The sequence below is a fragment of the Triticum aestivum genome, chromosome 1D, assembly GCF_018294505.1.
Source record: "Triticum aestivum cultivar Chinese Spring chromosome 1D, IWGSC CS RefSeq v2.1, whole genome shotgun sequence".
Classification (NCBI taxonomy): domain Eukaryota; kingdom Viridiplantae; phylum Streptophyta; class Magnoliopsida; order Poales; family Poaceae; genus Triticum; species Triticum aestivum.
Genome location: NC_057796.1, coordinates 460851053 through 460867453, shown reverse-complemented (window position 1 = coordinate 460867453; position 16401 = coordinate 460851053). Strand labels below are relative to the sequence as shown.

General features: G+C 49.6%; 1 protein-coding gene across 1 annotated transcript; it reads right to left on the bottom strand.

Annotated features, from left to right (window-relative positions):
- Positions 1 to 406: 406 nt before the first annotated feature.
- LOC123175588 (uncharacterized) lies at positions 407 to 1038 on the bottom strand. Its single transcript, XM_044590240.1, has one exon. The coding sequence runs from the start codon at positions 964 to 966 to the stop codon at positions 724 to 726; it is 243 nt and encodes an 80-aa protein (XP_044446175.1). The 5' UTR covers positions 967 to 1038; the 3' UTR covers positions 407 to 723.
- Between the last annotated feature and the right edge of the window lie 15363 nt (positions 1039 to 16401).

Here is a 16401-nt window from a genome sequence, read left to right as displayed (position 1 = left end):
TGGTGCAATGAGGCGAGCATAGCTTTGACGTTGTACTTCAATAGCGCAGCAACACACTGATGCTTCTAGTAAGAATGGATCTCGGCCTAAATGATCAATTATCTATCAAATGGGAGTTTCAAGGGCCTGAACATTCTGGTCACATGGAATACATATATAATGTTTCTTAATAAAGGGAAAAGTTTAATCTCATTGCTGATCTACATACAAAATAATGAACTTTTATAAGGGAGGGTTCCAAATCTTGCCTCCTGAAAATTAACATCGCAAATCCACTTCAGTCCCAATATGCACGCATATCAAACACCTTAGCTACACACTAACCTTCATTGGTTTCATCTTGAGAATAAAATGACGGCGACACAGCAAGAGAAGCACCGGTGCGAGAGTGTATTCTAGGGCGGCATTAAACATAAATTGCTGAAATCCCATTCCATTGTGGCAAGTGACGGCTTTCAGATTACATAGTAGATACAAGTCATTTCGTTGGCAGTTTCAGACTTTCAACACTAAGCAACTAGTGTACGAACAGTACTTTCTAGTACTAGTACACTGGGTATTTTCCCAACTAATTTCTTTTTACTAGTATACTGGTAGCTGAGCTAGAGGAACAATCACAAGGTGACGACGCTTCATAGTCTCCAGCCTCGAGCCGTGCTCCGGCCGGGCGGCAAGTAAAATTGAAACGAAGAAGACAAGAAGAAGAAGACGCTGCGGGTGTTGCTAGAGGCGGTGGGCAGGGATGAGGCCATCGTCGAAGTTCTGGGAGTAGCTCTTGAGGTCGTACCCAAAACTCGCCGCGCGGCGCTTTGGCCGTAGCACGGCGCGCCTCACCCTCCAGAAAAGCTGCCTCACGGGCGCCGGCGCCTGCGGCCACGACCCCAACCCGCCGTGGCTCTTCCCCTTCGTCATCTTCCAGCTGCTAATGCTTCTCGTCACGCGCAATGATCCTCCCAGAAACGCCATCGGTCCTTGGTGAGTGATTAAACACGGCTCTGCTACTCTTCTTTCTTGATTAGGTTTGCTCCTGATCTGAGATGGATGGTTTTGGTTTGCACAAATGGGGCTCCTCAGCAGCCGTTTTATAAGCTCACCGAATGGACGGGGCCCGCCACCACCCACGCGCACTCACGGCTAGCTGATGAGAAAAATCCACTTTACACAAGGATTAGCCCATGTACATCTTTTGCCGTTGCCACCCTACACTACACACCCTACAATCAAAGTCCAACGCGGAATCTGCGTGGCAATGACCTCTCTCTCCCATAAAAGGGAGGGTACGGCATCCAAAGAGCGAGAGGGATGGTGGAGGCCTCGTGCCGTGTCGACATAGGCAGTTGCATACTCAGAAGTAATTTTGCTTGAGTGTTGATGCTTGCCACCAGTGCTTTTTAGTTCTAAATAATGTTGTATCAAACGGTCCCAAGAGAAGAAGCACTGAATCGCTTGCTGGTGCTCAGGTTCGGATATCACCCGACTTTAATTTGACCGTCCACATTACCGGAAAGATTGGCACGTAGGCAAATACTCTTTATGTGTTAATAAAGCTATGTTGGAACCATCTTCTCTTGCTTGGTGACGCCTCGTATATCCGATCATGAAGATATAGTTCTTTGGGACAAATCTTCATCAGAAAAGAAACAAAGGGATAAGAAGAAGAAAGATGATGGTTGTATCGTGACGCTTTACACACACAAAGGTTGTGGCCCATATATCCATTATCCATTGTTCAGTTAAGCTGAGGTAGCAGGCTTTTGTACAGACCTAGCATTTTCAACTTCTGTACATACTTGTAGCAATCGACATAGAAAGCAGAAATCCTAACCGCACCGGTATCTACGGGCACATCTATTGCCATTCGTCACCGCATCAAGATTCCTGTGCTAACCTGCAGTATAAAGGTACCAAATATTTTGTTGCAGGAATACATTGCAATACACTCTGATAGGGGTCCATCATAGTAGTTTTTCGTCTGATAAAAGTAGAGAAGAACGGATGGCTGCATGCACACAGATTCTCTCTTGCCACCCATTGAAAACCTAGCACTTCAATTTTCTTGTGAAATACTAATTCACTGATATCTTTTCTGGTTAAGTGTGCGTGCCCCAGTCTTTGGCCATCCACATTGCCGGAAAGATTGGCACGCAGGCAATGCTCTTTATGTGCTAATAAAGCTACGTTGCAACCATGCATGTGGCCGTGTTTAGTGACGACTCATATCCGATCATGAAGATATAGTTCTTTGGGACAAATCTTCATCGGAAAAGAAATAAAAGGAGTAGAAGAAGAAAGACGATGACCACATCGTGACGCTGTACATGCATGACAGCCGTGCTGCATATATCTATTGTTCAGTTAAGTTTCAGGATACGGTGTCGGTTTCAAGTTCATGATTGCACTAACACACACCATAGCACGGCGCTACCAACAGTAAGTACTTTCAACTTTTGTGCAGACTTAGCACTTTCAACTTTTGTACAGACCTAGCGAAGAAATCCTGGTATATAAGCAGGTCAAAGAAAAACGACAATAGAAAAGATAGCAAAGGCCACAAAAACGGCCACACCTAACAAGAAGCCGCCGAGACTACCGAACAAGAATGGAACAACGCCGACTTGAATCCACTGAACACCATTGCACCGAACACACCAAACAGTCTCGGAGAACTCATGATCCTATCCTAACATTTTTTTTAGAGAAAAGGCCATAGCCCGACTTTATAAATAAAGCCACTAGGCAGAGTCACAAGCCCAAACACCAACATGAAACGAAGCCACCAATAGTTCACGCTAACAGAACTAGGACCCAGGAGCACGAAAGTATGAGGGGTACATGGCAACCTGCCAGACACGGCACGCAGGCCGGATAAAAGAAAAGACTAAGCCACCATCAAAGACGAAGAGCCACCGACAGGCTAGATCAGACTTCAGAACCCTGCCCAGAGAGAGACGACGCCGACGCCAGAATTTTAGAGATGAGCAGGTCCAGCGCTCCCCGGTCGTCCTCCTTAGTCAATGATCCCCACTGCTACAAGAAGATACATGATTTGAAAAGAGAGTCAGTAGCCTTAGTAGGGAAAACGTGTTCGATCGTAAATTTGTTCCTAATCGTCCACAACGACCAACAAATCGCACCCAGGCCAACCCATAAAACCCTCTTAGTCACCCCAACCAGCGACTTGGCAAGGTTTCTCGGCTCAGGAAAGAAGGAGGGGTTCAAGGTAACCTGGAGCCAGGATCGGACACAGCTCCAGACCAGCTTAGCAAGCATGCAATGAAAAAAGATATGGTTCGTGTCTTCCAAGGCACCACAGAGAGCACAAAACTCCGAGCCCGGCCCGTTTCGCTTACGAATTTGGTCAGCCGCGGGGAGACGGCCTCTGAAGGCCTGCCAGAGGAAGATTTTAATCTTAGGAGGAACTCTGGACCGCCAAATGCAAGAAAACCTATTCGAAGGGACACCTCCGATGATCCTAGAGTACAAAGATTTAACTGAAAACCGGCCAGAGGGAGAATGAGGCCAGACCACCGTATCCGGCGTCTCCGAGAGCAAGGGGAATAAGGCAGAGAGTCTTTGCCAGTCTTACAACTCTTCAGGAGATAGGGAACGATGAAAAGCCAGGTCCCAATTATTAGCCGCCACCTCCACGATGGAGATATTCGGGTTAGGGCAATACGAAAAAAGAACCGGGAAGCTAACAGCCAGAGGAGAGTCACCACACCACCAGTCACGCCAAAAACGAACCGAGGAGCCGTTACCAACAGTAAACTTAACATGTTCCAGGAATAAAGGTCGAACTTTAATAAGGTCCTTCCAGAATTGAGATCCACGCCGGGCCCTAGCAAACATCGGGCTAGAGTATGGAAAATATTTAGCTTTAAGAATCGAATACCATAAAGAGCCGGCCCCACTGGTCATGATTTTCCACCACAATTTGATTAAAAGACATTTGTTCATAACCAACGTGTTAATAATGCCTACCCCCCCAAGGTTTTTAGGCCTACACATGAGCTTCCATTTAACCAGCCTATATTTCCGTTTGTTGTCAGCAGCATTCCAATAGAAAGCCCCCCTGTGCTTGTCAAAACTGGCATGAATGCCAGCCGATAAAAGATAGAAGCCCATTAGAAACATAGGAAGGGAGGAGAGGCAGGCGTTAATCAGAGCAACTTTGCCAGCATTAGTATTATATCTACCTCTCCAGGGAAGAACTCTGTTTCCCACCTTAGAAACAGCCGGAGCAAAATCCTTTGAATGTAACGGAACAGGAGAGATGGGGAGTCCCAGATATTTAAAAGGGAAGGAGCCCAGGGAACAGTTAAGCAGCCTAGCCACTCTCAAGGCCTCCGCATCATCAACACCAGTGACCAGGACCTCACTCTTGGAGAAGTTAATTTTCAGGCCTGAGACGGCCTCAAAGCATAAGAGGATGAACTTGAGATGGGCAATGCAGGCATCGTTCAATTCTACCATAATAATGATGTCATCGGCGTATTGCAAGTGAGTGACACCGTCAGGAATTAAATGAGAGACCACAAGATTGCACGAATAATGAAGATGAACTGACAAATTAATGTTCTTGTGGTTGCGGGGGAACAAAGGTACAAACTTTTGATTTTGATTTAGTTCTACCTGCGAGCCTAGCGATGTTATTAACAGTGCATATGTGATATAGCACGTGGAGTGCACTCGATTGCCCTCTGTATCTATCTACTTAGACCAACTTTCGGACGTCTTGCTAACCCTCGTGTGAAAAGCGGATAGTTAAAGACAAAGCAATAGTGTTTGAACCGATATATCTATAGGAAGCTTCCCACGAGCATAATCCAATTGGCTAATCAACACGTCACATAAAGGACGGACGTTGTTGGTGGTATGGTATGCATTGGATGGTGGTGCATATATCCAAGTCATACGTGATCTATGATGACTTGGATAAATATTATAGTTTTGAAGGGAGTGTGTACCTCCCCCAAGGCGACTCGGGCTGCGCCGAATCCTCCCGGTGCAACCTCCTCCCTCTATGTATTCTCCTCCCCCACCGCCGCCTACTGGATCCCCGGGCAAAACCCGCTCGGATCTGGTGATGGGGGGCCGCGGCTCTCAACACGGCACCACCCCTGGACCAGGAGCTCAGGTGGTCGCCGTTGACATGGCGCTTCCCCGACGCGCGTCCCTGAGCTCTGAGGTGGTGGTCGATGGCGGTAGTTGCGGGCATGTGCCGTCGCTTTGGTGATCCTGTTGGTCCATGCGTGGGCGTCAACAGCGGAATAGGGTGCGGTAGTGGCACCGTCGACTGAACGGGGGCTGCAGCTGCGGCGGTCTTGCTGCTTGGTGGTGCGCTGTTGCGAGAGCTTGGGCACGCTGTGTCCTAGATCCATGGGGGTCTTCACTAGATAAGGAGGTCGGCATGGAAATGCCCTATGGCTGCTCGATGCCTTTGGCCGATGCTGGCTGGGTTCACGCGGGCTCCTCTGGCGTCCGGTGTCTCTGCCGGTCGTGGTGGTGCAATGGGCGTGTGGTGCCACGCGCTATGGTGCCAGGCTTTGATAGAAATGTTGATTGGCATGGGGGTCTGGCTCGAATCTAGCTGGGCAGCAGCGGGGCCGGGACCGTCTGCCCTTGTCTTGCGGCTTGTCGTGTGGTGCGGACCTGGCAGGACTGGCTTTGCGCGATCGTTGCTGGCCTTGTTGCTCGTTGACCAGGTGGGCAGGGGCTCCAGACACAACGTCGCTCTGATCTGGCGTTCATGGTGCGGAGGTGGCTGCTGCTTAGCGGAAAGGTGGCGGCTCATTGCTAGGAGTTAGTATGTGCACAGCAGACGGAGGTTGGTGGCGGCTGGCCTTGGCGGAGCCTGGTGGACGTGGCGTACCGGCTGGTCTACTCAGAGGCATAGGAGACAATATCAGGCGAAAGTCTGTCTCCGGCTATCGTCGGAGGCGACAGTGGTGGCGGTCATGGGAGTCACAACCTTCTTGAGGTCGTTGCTATGGTGATGTGCTCCTCTCTCTGTCGTCCCTTGGTCCGAGGAAAACCTCATATCCGTGCTGGATGATGGCAGCGCGTTGCGCCGTTCCCCTCTTGCGGGCATCATTTTTGGAGTAGGGATCAGCCGAAGGGAACGGCGTTGGTTTGATAATCGCGATGGTGTGGCCGACTTGGGGTCGATGGTGGTTGTTCAGTGGCTTCCTTTTGGGTTCGGCAGCGGTGCCTTTGGCGCCGCAGGGCGGCCATCTGTTTCCCCCTAGTGAAGGTGTCTTGCCCCTGTTGTTGTGCAGGCTCAAGACCCTCCAATGTCTGCCGATGTGTTGCGGCGAACTCCGTGCTCTTGGTGATGTCTTAGTTCATTTTTGCTCATAGATGGCGCAACTTGCTAATCATTTTGAATTGCCATGGAGGAGCTCCCAGCCAAGTTTCGTGTTTGGTGGCACTTGTTGACTGTGGACGCTGCAGCCAAGTTTCGTGTTTGGTGGCACTCGTTGACTGTGAACGCTCCTGAGTTGTGCCATGGGGCTCGGTACGCACGCCTGTGTGATGTGTTAGGCTGCTTGCAATGTTTTGGGATTGTGATCCTCGACGACACCTCACATTTACGAGTGACTTTCATGACGATGGCCCTTTCGTCTACTAGTTAGGCGTGCCTTGTCCGGGTGTTGCCTATACAATTTTCAGGCCGTTTTTTTAATAAACGGGCTCAAATTGTTCAGATTTTTTATCCGGTTCCTCTTATAAACTGCATCAATATTTTCTAAAGAAAAAAAATCTATGATGACCTGTCTTCCAGCCTCCTGGCTAAGGAGTGAACATATTCTGTAACAATGGTAAGATTTGAAAAACAATACTCCCTTCGTCCTATAATATAAGAGTGTTTTTGACACTAATGTAGTTGATAAAAAAATGCTCCCACCATCTTCACTAGCAGAAACAGAAATAAAATGACAGCAGTAGCGAGAGTGTATTGTAGCGCAACATCAACAGAAATAGTTTAAATCTCATTCCAATGTGGCAAGTGACGCGGCTTGCAGACTACATAGAAGCACATAGATACACTGTCATTTCATTGGCAGTTTCAGACTTTCAACAGTAAGCAACTTGTATATAAACAGTACTGTCTAATATACAATCGTAGCTGAACTAGAGGAGCAAATCACAAGGTGACGACCCTTCAAACTCTCCAGCCTCGAGCCACATGGTCCGGCCGGGCGGCGAGTAAAATTGAGAAGAAGAAGAAGAAGAAGAAGAAGAAGACCCTGCGGGTGTGGCTAGCTAGAGGCCGTCATCGAAGTTCTGGGAGTAGCTCTTGAGGTTGTACCCGAAGCTCATGGCGCGGTGCTTCGGCCGCAGCATGGCGCGCCTCACCCTCCAGAACAGCTGCCTCACAGGCACCGGCGCCTGCCGCCACAACCCCGACCCGCCGTGGCTCTTCCCCTCCATCATTTTCCAGCTGCTAATGCTCTTCGTCACACGCAATGATCCTCCGAGAAACACCATCGGTGAACCTTGATGAGATGACGCGGACGGGAGCTCGCTCACGGTTGATTAAACACGGATCTGCTGCTCTTCTTTCTTGATTGATTAGGTAGCTTCTGATCTGAGATGGATGCACCGTTTGCACAAATGGCGCTACTCAGCAGCCGTTTTATAAGCTCGCTGAGCCGAATGGGTGGGGCACTGACGCCGACGACGACGGCCGGCCCCCTACCACACACGCGCACTCACGGCTGACTAGGGGAATCCACTTTACACAACGATTAGGCCATGGCAAAATCACATTTCGGACATCTTTTCCCGTTGCCACCCTACAGGCTACGCTACACACCTACAGTCAAAGACTGATCGACGCGGCATCGGCGTGGCGATGGCATCTCTCTCCCATAAAAGGGAGGCTACGGCATCCAAGGAGGGAGAGGGTCGGTGCAGGCGGCCTCGTGTTGTGTCGACACAGGCAGTTGCATAGTAGTACCACAAACAAAATTAATTTCGCTTGAGGCGTCCATCGTATGCTTGCTCAACTTCGGATATCCCCACTGCCGTTGTGGCTGTCCACATTATCGGAAAGATTAGCATCGTAGGCAATACTCGTTATGTGCTAATAAAGCTACGTTGGAGCCATGCGGTCTTGTTTAATGACGACTCATATCCGATCATGAAGATGTAGTTCTTTGGGACAAATCTTCATCTTAAAAGAAACGAAAAGGAGTAGAAGAAGAAAGACGATGGCTATATCGTGACGCTTTGCACGCACGAGGGTCGTGGCGTATATATCTATTGTTTAGCTAAGTCTCAGGATACGGTGTCCGCTTTAAGTTCGCGATTGCAGTGACACGCCACAGCACAGACCTTCCAACAGTAAGCACTTTCTACAGAATTAGCAATTTCAACTTTTATAAAGACCTAACGAAAAAAATCCTCATATATAAGCAGGTTAAAGAAATACAGCAATAAAAAAGATAGCGTAGGCCACCAACTCAACGCCGAGCAAAATTATAAAAACCACCACACCTAACAAGAAGCCACCGAGACTACCGAATAAGAATGAAACAACGCCGACTTGAAAAACCATAGAGCACCATTGCACCGAACACAACAAACAGTCTCGGAGGACTCATGATCCTATCCTGACATAAACAATGTAAACAACATTGCACAAATAATGAAGAGCCGTGGAGGAGCTCCCAGCCAAGGTTCATGTTTGGTGGCACTCGTTGACTGTGAACGCTCCTGAGTTGTGGCATGAGGCCCGGTACGCACGCCCGTACGGTGTTAGACTGCTTGCAATGTTCTGGCATCGTGATCCCTCGACAACACCTCACATTTAGGAGTGTCTTTTATAGCGATGGCCCTTCCGTCTGCTAGCTAGGCGTGCCTTGTCCGGGCGTTGCTTGTACGGTTTTCGGCCCGATTTTGTTCAAAAACGGGGTCAACTTGTTCAGATTTTGTATCCGGTTTCCTTTATAAACTAGGTCAACATTTTCTTTGAATGAGATTAAATTTAAGTGGGGATCTCCCACAGTGACTATTCAGAAGAAAATCTATGATGACCTATCTTCTAGGTTCCAACCTCCTGGCTAAGGAGTGAAATAGTACGAGTGAACATATTCTATAAAAGCATCTACAACTAGAAGTATCAAAATCCGGCTCCGAAACGCTCACGGACAAGTCTGAGCGTGTCCGTGGATAGTTTCCGGACATCACACAAAAATCGCCCACCGCAACCATGTACCTCAAACAAGAAATCTCAAATCCATACTAACCATGCAGATAAAAGAACCTGCGTACTGCGTACATATGTGGACTACTCATCATTAGAGATGTCCACTATCTCTGTCTCTGGCTCTGGGTAGATGTGCGTGTGTGGTAGCTTGTCGTCCAAACTAGAAGTGAAGAGCTCGTCGATCTTCGCCCTCTGCTGCTGGATAAAGCGTCGGTTGGGCTCCACATATGCCTCACCTTGGATGGATTCGAGGATGACGGTCTGTTCGCCATCTCCGCCGCCTAGGCGACCTCGAACTCCGCCAGGGTGTCCTCCATGCCGAAGCCCGCAGCCGGCTCCTCCTCCTCCAGCTCTGCCACGTCGTTTGCTTCCGGATCCTCCTCCTCCATGGGCTGGGGGGTCCTGCTCCGCCTCCGCCTCCTCCTCCTCCTCCATGGGCTGGGGGGTCCTGCTCCTCCTCCTCCTCCACGGGCTGGGGGGTCCTGCTCCTCCTCCTCCTCCTCCTCCGGCTCAGGTGAATCCGGAGGCAGCCCGGCAGCGACACGAGTGGAGCGCTTGGCCTTGATCTCCTCCTCTATCTGCAACCGGCGTTCAGGCATCAACATTGCATAGATAGGTGGTGATCCTCTCACTACTGGAATTAGCTTATTTGCCGTCTGCCAGTTCTTTGCCGTCTGCTAGGTGACGGCAAAGACCTTCTTTGCCGTCCGCTTACGAAAAACGGACGACAAAGAACTGGCTGATGGCAAAGAAGGATTTTGCCATCAGCCAGTTCTTTGCCGTCCGCTAGCTGACGGCAAAGATTCTTTGCCGTCAGTTGGCTGACGGCAAAGAGAGAGGTGGCCCCACTTACGAGCTGATTAGATAAAACTTAACGGCTCCCCTCTTTGTCGTCTGCTAGCGGACGACAAAGAGAGAAAAATAGCGGACGGCAAAGCACGGCGGACGGCAAAGACCTAACTTCACTAACCTAACTAACGGCCGAGCCCCCCACCCCCTTCCTCTTTGTTTCTCTCCACGACCAGATCGACCCCCCGCCGCCCCCCGCCGCCCGGCGCTACCACCCCCCCACCCGTCGCCGCCACCAGCACCCGCCGCCGTCCCCGCCACCGCCCCCGCCACCCGCCGCAGCCTGCCCCGTCGCCCCACCCGCCGACGCCCCGTCGCCCCACCATCCCGCCGCCCCGGCGCCCAACCACGTCGCCGCCCGACCGTCCCACTGCCCCGGCGCCCCGCCGCCCCCACCACCCGCCCACCACCCCGGCGCCACCGTCGCCCCCGGCGCCACCGCGGCCCCATCGGCCCCGCCTCCCTGCCGGCTCCCCCTGAGCTCCACCGCCCCGGAGCTCCACCGCCCCTGAGCCCTGCCACCGCCGTCGCCACCGCCACCCTGCCGCCCGCCTCCCCCATCGCCACCGCCACCCCCGAGCTCCGGTCAGTTATTTTTTTCTTTTTTTTCTTTTTTTGCTATTTAATTGTTTGTGTTAGATTTAGGTCTAGATATGTGTTAGTGTTAGTGTTAGATTTAGTGCTAGATATGTGTTAGTGTTAGATTTAGTGCATGGGTTTTAGATAATTAGTTATATTATTAAAAGAAGTAGAAAAAAGATGAAAAAAGAAGAAGAAGAAAAGAAGAATATGTAGAAGGCGAAGAAGAAGAGAAGAAAAGAAGAAGAAGGATAGAAGGAAACACCCCGACACCCCGACCCCGACACGACACCCCGACACCCCGACACCCTGACCCCGACACCACACCCCGACACCCCGACCCCCTGACCCCCTGGCCCCGACACCCCGACCCCGACACCACACCCCGACACCCCGACCCCGACACGACACCCCGACCCCGAAACAGCACCCCGACCCCCTGACCCCCTGACCCCGACACCCTGACCCCGACACCACACCCTGACACCCCGACCCCCTGACCCCGACACCCCGACCCCGACACCACACCCCGACACCCCGACCCCGACACGACACCCCGACCCCGAAACAGCACCCCGACCCCGATACGGCACCCCGACACCGACACCACACCCCGACCGCCGACACCTCCCGAAAAGGTGCTCTTTGGCCTTCCAGAGGCCGACGGGGTCATATATTTGTGAATTATGAGTTAGGTCATATATTTTTTGATTTTGTTATGAAAAAACATCATATATAATTGTGTTGATCGGGTAGATTTAAATCTGCAGTTGTTTCATCGCTGCGAGTTTTGGTGTTCGACGACCTCCCCGTGCGTTTGACGAGCTCTGCCCCTTCGTTCGTGGGTGAGCACAAATGACATGTCCTCCTCCCCCTTAATTATTTGCTCTGTTCCTGTGTTTGTGCCGATGAAACTTGATAGCTAGCTCTATATCTGTCTTGAATCATCAGTATGCGTAACCAATACGTGTCTCCCGTTCGAAAGCATTATAGTTATAAATATGCATGCATTTGCATATTTATAACCGTGATTCCTTCGAATTGTCCAACGCTATCCATGGACAGCCCGAGTATGTGTAGATTGGGTTCGTTTTCCCATATGCTTTGCTCCGGATTCGACACATAAATTTCGTCAGTGCCTCCCCTGTTGTTCTCCAGGTACACATCCTCTCTGTTTATTGCAGAGACGTGTATCAGGAGAACAGCGGGGAGGTGCTGCCGAAATTTTGCGTCGGATCCGGAGCATAGCATGGGAAAATGAACCCAATCTACACATACTCGGGCCTTGGGTCGACGGGCCTTCGGCCCACGAGACCCCGGAGGAGCACACGTCTGGATGGGGTACCTGGCCGGATGAGTCTGAGGGGCCAAGTGGCCATGCTGATGATGGCGGGGAGCCGACTGATATTGAGGAGGAGGGGGCACCGTCTACCAGCGTGGTTGTACACGGCTCCCGTCCGTGCCGGCGACCCGCGAGCAGAGGTGGTTGATTTTCCCTGATGGGGAGAGGTAAGTGCATTTAATCTTTTTGTACCTTCTGCATTCACGTTTCTTCAAATATCTAATGCGTTGGCCTTGTCATGCTGTAGGAGTTGGGACCACCATCATAGTGTCCGCCGGCCCAACTCTGTCCTTGGAGTTCTTTGTCGGCAAAACTTCCCGGGGTTTGTCACGTTGCCTGGTGAGGGTCAGCTTCCAGAGCTTGGATTGATCTGGGAGCACTACTTGGCTGCCCCGGCCCCGCCGGGAGAGATTATCGATGGTGTCTTGTGCGACACGAGGGCAGACGTGGTGATCAGAAAGTTCTGGGTAATTTCTCCTTTACACATTTAAAAATCTTCAACTAGCTAGTTATTAATTGTACTAATCAATATTGTCTCATTTGATTGCAGACATTCTACAGGTGTGAGGAGGGATACGAGGAGGAGGCGGCAAATGTTATCGAGAACGTCTGCAAGCGCCTACTACAGAACTTACGGCACGAGGCTCGGGTGCAGGCTGTTCGAGACTACTATGCCTTGCGTGGTATCAAGAAGCCCAAGCCGGCGTGCCGCGATAAGTTCCTGAGTAAGGAGCAGTACATGAAGGTAATTCTTAAGGCCTTGTACTTACTTCCTTCATTTAGTAATTCATATCCATAGCGCTCAAGTTTCTATTTGCTAACTTAGGCGCCTCCGAGATGGTGTGCGGATCGGATGGATTGTTGGGAGGTGTTGGTCAATGAGTGGTGCTAAAAAAAATGGCTAGCCGTCCACAACGCGGCCAAGGACAAACGTGCCCAAATGGAAGGTGTGCCACACCATCAAGGCAGCTCCAACTTATATCAGTTCGGGCGGAACTGGGTATGTGGTTTGCTTCATGATTCATGCAATTCATTCATCATGCTAGCTTGAGCCCTTTAATTACTAATTTACTTTGTTTCTCTCTTTCAGGCACGCTACAATAAGGTGGATAAGGTGCCAGAGGTGTACGACCTGTATGCCATGGCCCACACTGCCTCTTTCAAGAAAGTCAAGGCATTCTCTCCGTCTGACCTCGATGATCCAAACAACTTCACCAACATCTCCTCCCACAACAAGCTCGTGAAATATAGAGATGAGGGGAAGGCGAGGAAAGGGGAGGACTTTAACCCGAGCCAGGGTCCCATTGATCCAAAGCTGGTGATGATATCTGGTGGCGGGAGGTCCCATGGCTCCATAGCCATTGGAGATGGACTTATCCGTTGTCCTAGCACTCTCCCGGAGATCAAGGCGCGCCAGTCAAGCTCCGCTCCTGAGATAAGGCCTCGTGAACGGCCAGTCCAACTCACCATCAAGGTTAGTTATACGTACTCAGCTATCTTTCTTCATTACATTGTCTGTGCTTCCATCAATGATTACAAATGGTAATGAGGAGTGGTGTTGCAGGCTGCTATACAGAGTGAGAGAGATAGAACAAAGAAACTTCTGGCGGAGGCGGCGGAGAGGCAGCGGGAGTTGGAGGAGAGGACGACAACGATGTTGGAGGAGGAGAGGGCACGGAATGACATGCAGGCAAGGGCCATGTATGAGCTCCTTGTGGTAAGTTTATTCTGCAGATTAGCCAAAACATTCATGTAGTGTTTGTCTCATTACTAAATAGTATGACTGAGTCGTCAAAACCAAATGTGCAGTCTGTGTGCGAGAAGACCGGTTAGACCGCTCCGCCGATGCCAGTGATTGCTCCTGGGACCACGATGAGTTTAATTTGAATGGACATTACTTGCTAGTCTTAACATTTGAGTGTCATCATGCTAACTAGACATTGGAAATGATCTTTGGTGCAGCGTAACTCCAGAAAAGCATCGCACGATCCTTCTCCAGCTACCGGCACGAGCCAGCCCGCTCCTACACCTCCATGATCATGGTAAGTTTCTCTAGTGTTTTGCTTAACAAATGCATAAAGACCTAGACTTAGCCTTATTTCCTCCAATATGCTTACCACAATGACCTAGAGTTAGCTTCTTTTCCTCCAAAATGACTTAATAAGCTTACTGACCTCCAAAACCATCCATTTTACCTAAGTTAGCTCTAAAACGATCTATACTTAGCTTTGTTTCCTCCAAAATGACCTAAGTTAGCTCTAATATGCTTAGTTAACTAGGTTTGCTTAATAATGACATGTACTTAGCTTACTTATGTCAAAAATGGCATAATTAGCTTAGTTAGCTCATAAACAATCCATTTTACCTAAGTTAGCTCTAAAATGACCCATTCTACCTTAGTTAGCTCATAAATGATCCATTTTACCCAAGTTAGCTCTAAAATGACCCATTTTACCTAGACTAGCTCCAAAATGATCCATTTTACCTACGTTAGCTCTAAAATGACCCATTTTACCTAGGTTAGCTCCAAAATGACCCATCTTACCTAGGTTAGCTCCAAAATAATGCATTTTACCCAAGTTAGCTCTAAAATGACTCACCTTACCTAGGTTAGCTCACAAACGATCCATTTTACCTAGTTTAGCTCCAAAATGACCCATCACACCCAGGTTAGCTCTAAAATGATGCATTTTACCTAAGTTAGCTCATAAATGATCTATTTCACCTAGGTTAGCTCATAAACGATCCATTTCACCTAACTTAGCTCAAAAAGATCCATTTCACCTAGGTTAGCTCCAAAATGACCCATCTTACCTAGGTTAGCTCTAAAATGATGCATTATACCTAAGTTAGCTCATAAACGATCTATTTCACCTAGGTTAGCTCATAAACGATCCATTTCAACTAAGTTAGCTCATAAATGATCCATTTCACCAAAGTTATCTCATAAATGGCATATACTTCTTCTTCTAGTCACCTTTTCCTAACTTTCTTATTTGCCATTTTGAAGATTTCATTCACTTCACGAAAGCTAGCTTGCTATGATGGAGTGCTTGTTTTTTCTTTCATTCTCCTCTAGTATTCTTCTAGCTTGCTATGATGGAACTTGCTATCTTGATGAAACTTTGTATGGATGGAACAATGTGTATGTGCAACTTGCTATGTATGAATGGATGGAACTATATATGTATGCACGATGAAACTTATGTGCTGGATATGTCATATGTTTGCTGTTAAATAGCCCTGTGAAATATATATATATATATATATATATATATATATATGTCATATATTTGCTGTAAAAATTGCTGGATATAAAAAAACAGAAAAAAGAGGCACCTTTGCCGTCAGCCGCTGATGGCAAAGGCTCCTTTGCCGTCTACCGCGGACGGCAAAGAAGCCACGCGGCGGCCACCTGTGCTCCCTGGGAGCTGACCCATTTGGTCAGTTTGCCTACAGCGGCGGACGGCAAAGGCTTTGCCTACAGTGGCAGATGGCAAAGAATGCCCACATTTTCCTACAGCAGCAGACGGCAAAGACTTGTCCCGCAGTGACGTCCAGCTGACGTCATTCGGCGGACGGCAAAGGCTACCGTTAGCTGCCTAACGGACTAACAGCGCATTTATTGCCGTCGGCTTTCTTTGCCGTTAGCCGCTGATAGCAAAGGCCCCTTTGTCGTCCGCTTCAAAAAGCAGACGGCAAAGAAGCTCTTTACCGATGCCTACTTTGCCAGAGCCTTTTGCCGTCCGCCATCCTTGCCTTTGCCGTCTGCCGTGGCAGACGGCAAAGTAGCTGATTCCTGTAGTCTGCCGGGGCATGGTTACGAGGCGGTGGAAAGAAGAGGGAAGCTGGCGGACGGGCTAGGGTTATGGTTCTACTGTTCGGCTTAAATAGATAGGCCTGCTCCCTCGGGCGGCACGTCTGAGCGGCGACACGCGACGCCATGAATGCATCTGCACCAAGAACTGATCGAGGTGCCCTTCGGACCGTTGGTCTATGTGTGTGATCGCGGGGGCCCTATCGGTCAGTCCAACGTGGCGGTTGTTCCGGGCGCGTCCGAGTCTCCCCATATCTGCCCCATATATGGACCGGATATGGGTTTTATGGGGTTGCCGGTTAGTCCGGACGTTTAAGCCGGGTATGGGGACCTTGGTTGGGTGCGTTTTTTTCTGACCAGGCAGCCCGTCCGGGCGCTTGGGGCGGGTATGGGGTCCGATTGTAGATGCTCTAACAACGGTAAGATCTGAAAAACAATAGTAATTGATAAAAAATATGTGCTCCCACCATCTTCGCTAGCATAAACAGAAATAAAATGACAGATAGCGCACATAAGCAGAAATAGTTTAAATCCCATTCCACTGTGGCAAGTGGCACGGCTTGCAGACTGTACATAGAAGCACATAGATACACTGTCATT

Coding starts and splice junctions, on each gene's coding strand:
- LOC123175588 (XM_044590240.1), bottom strand. CDS start 966: ATGGCGTTTCTGGGAGGATCATTGCGCGTGACGAGAAGCATTAGCAGC.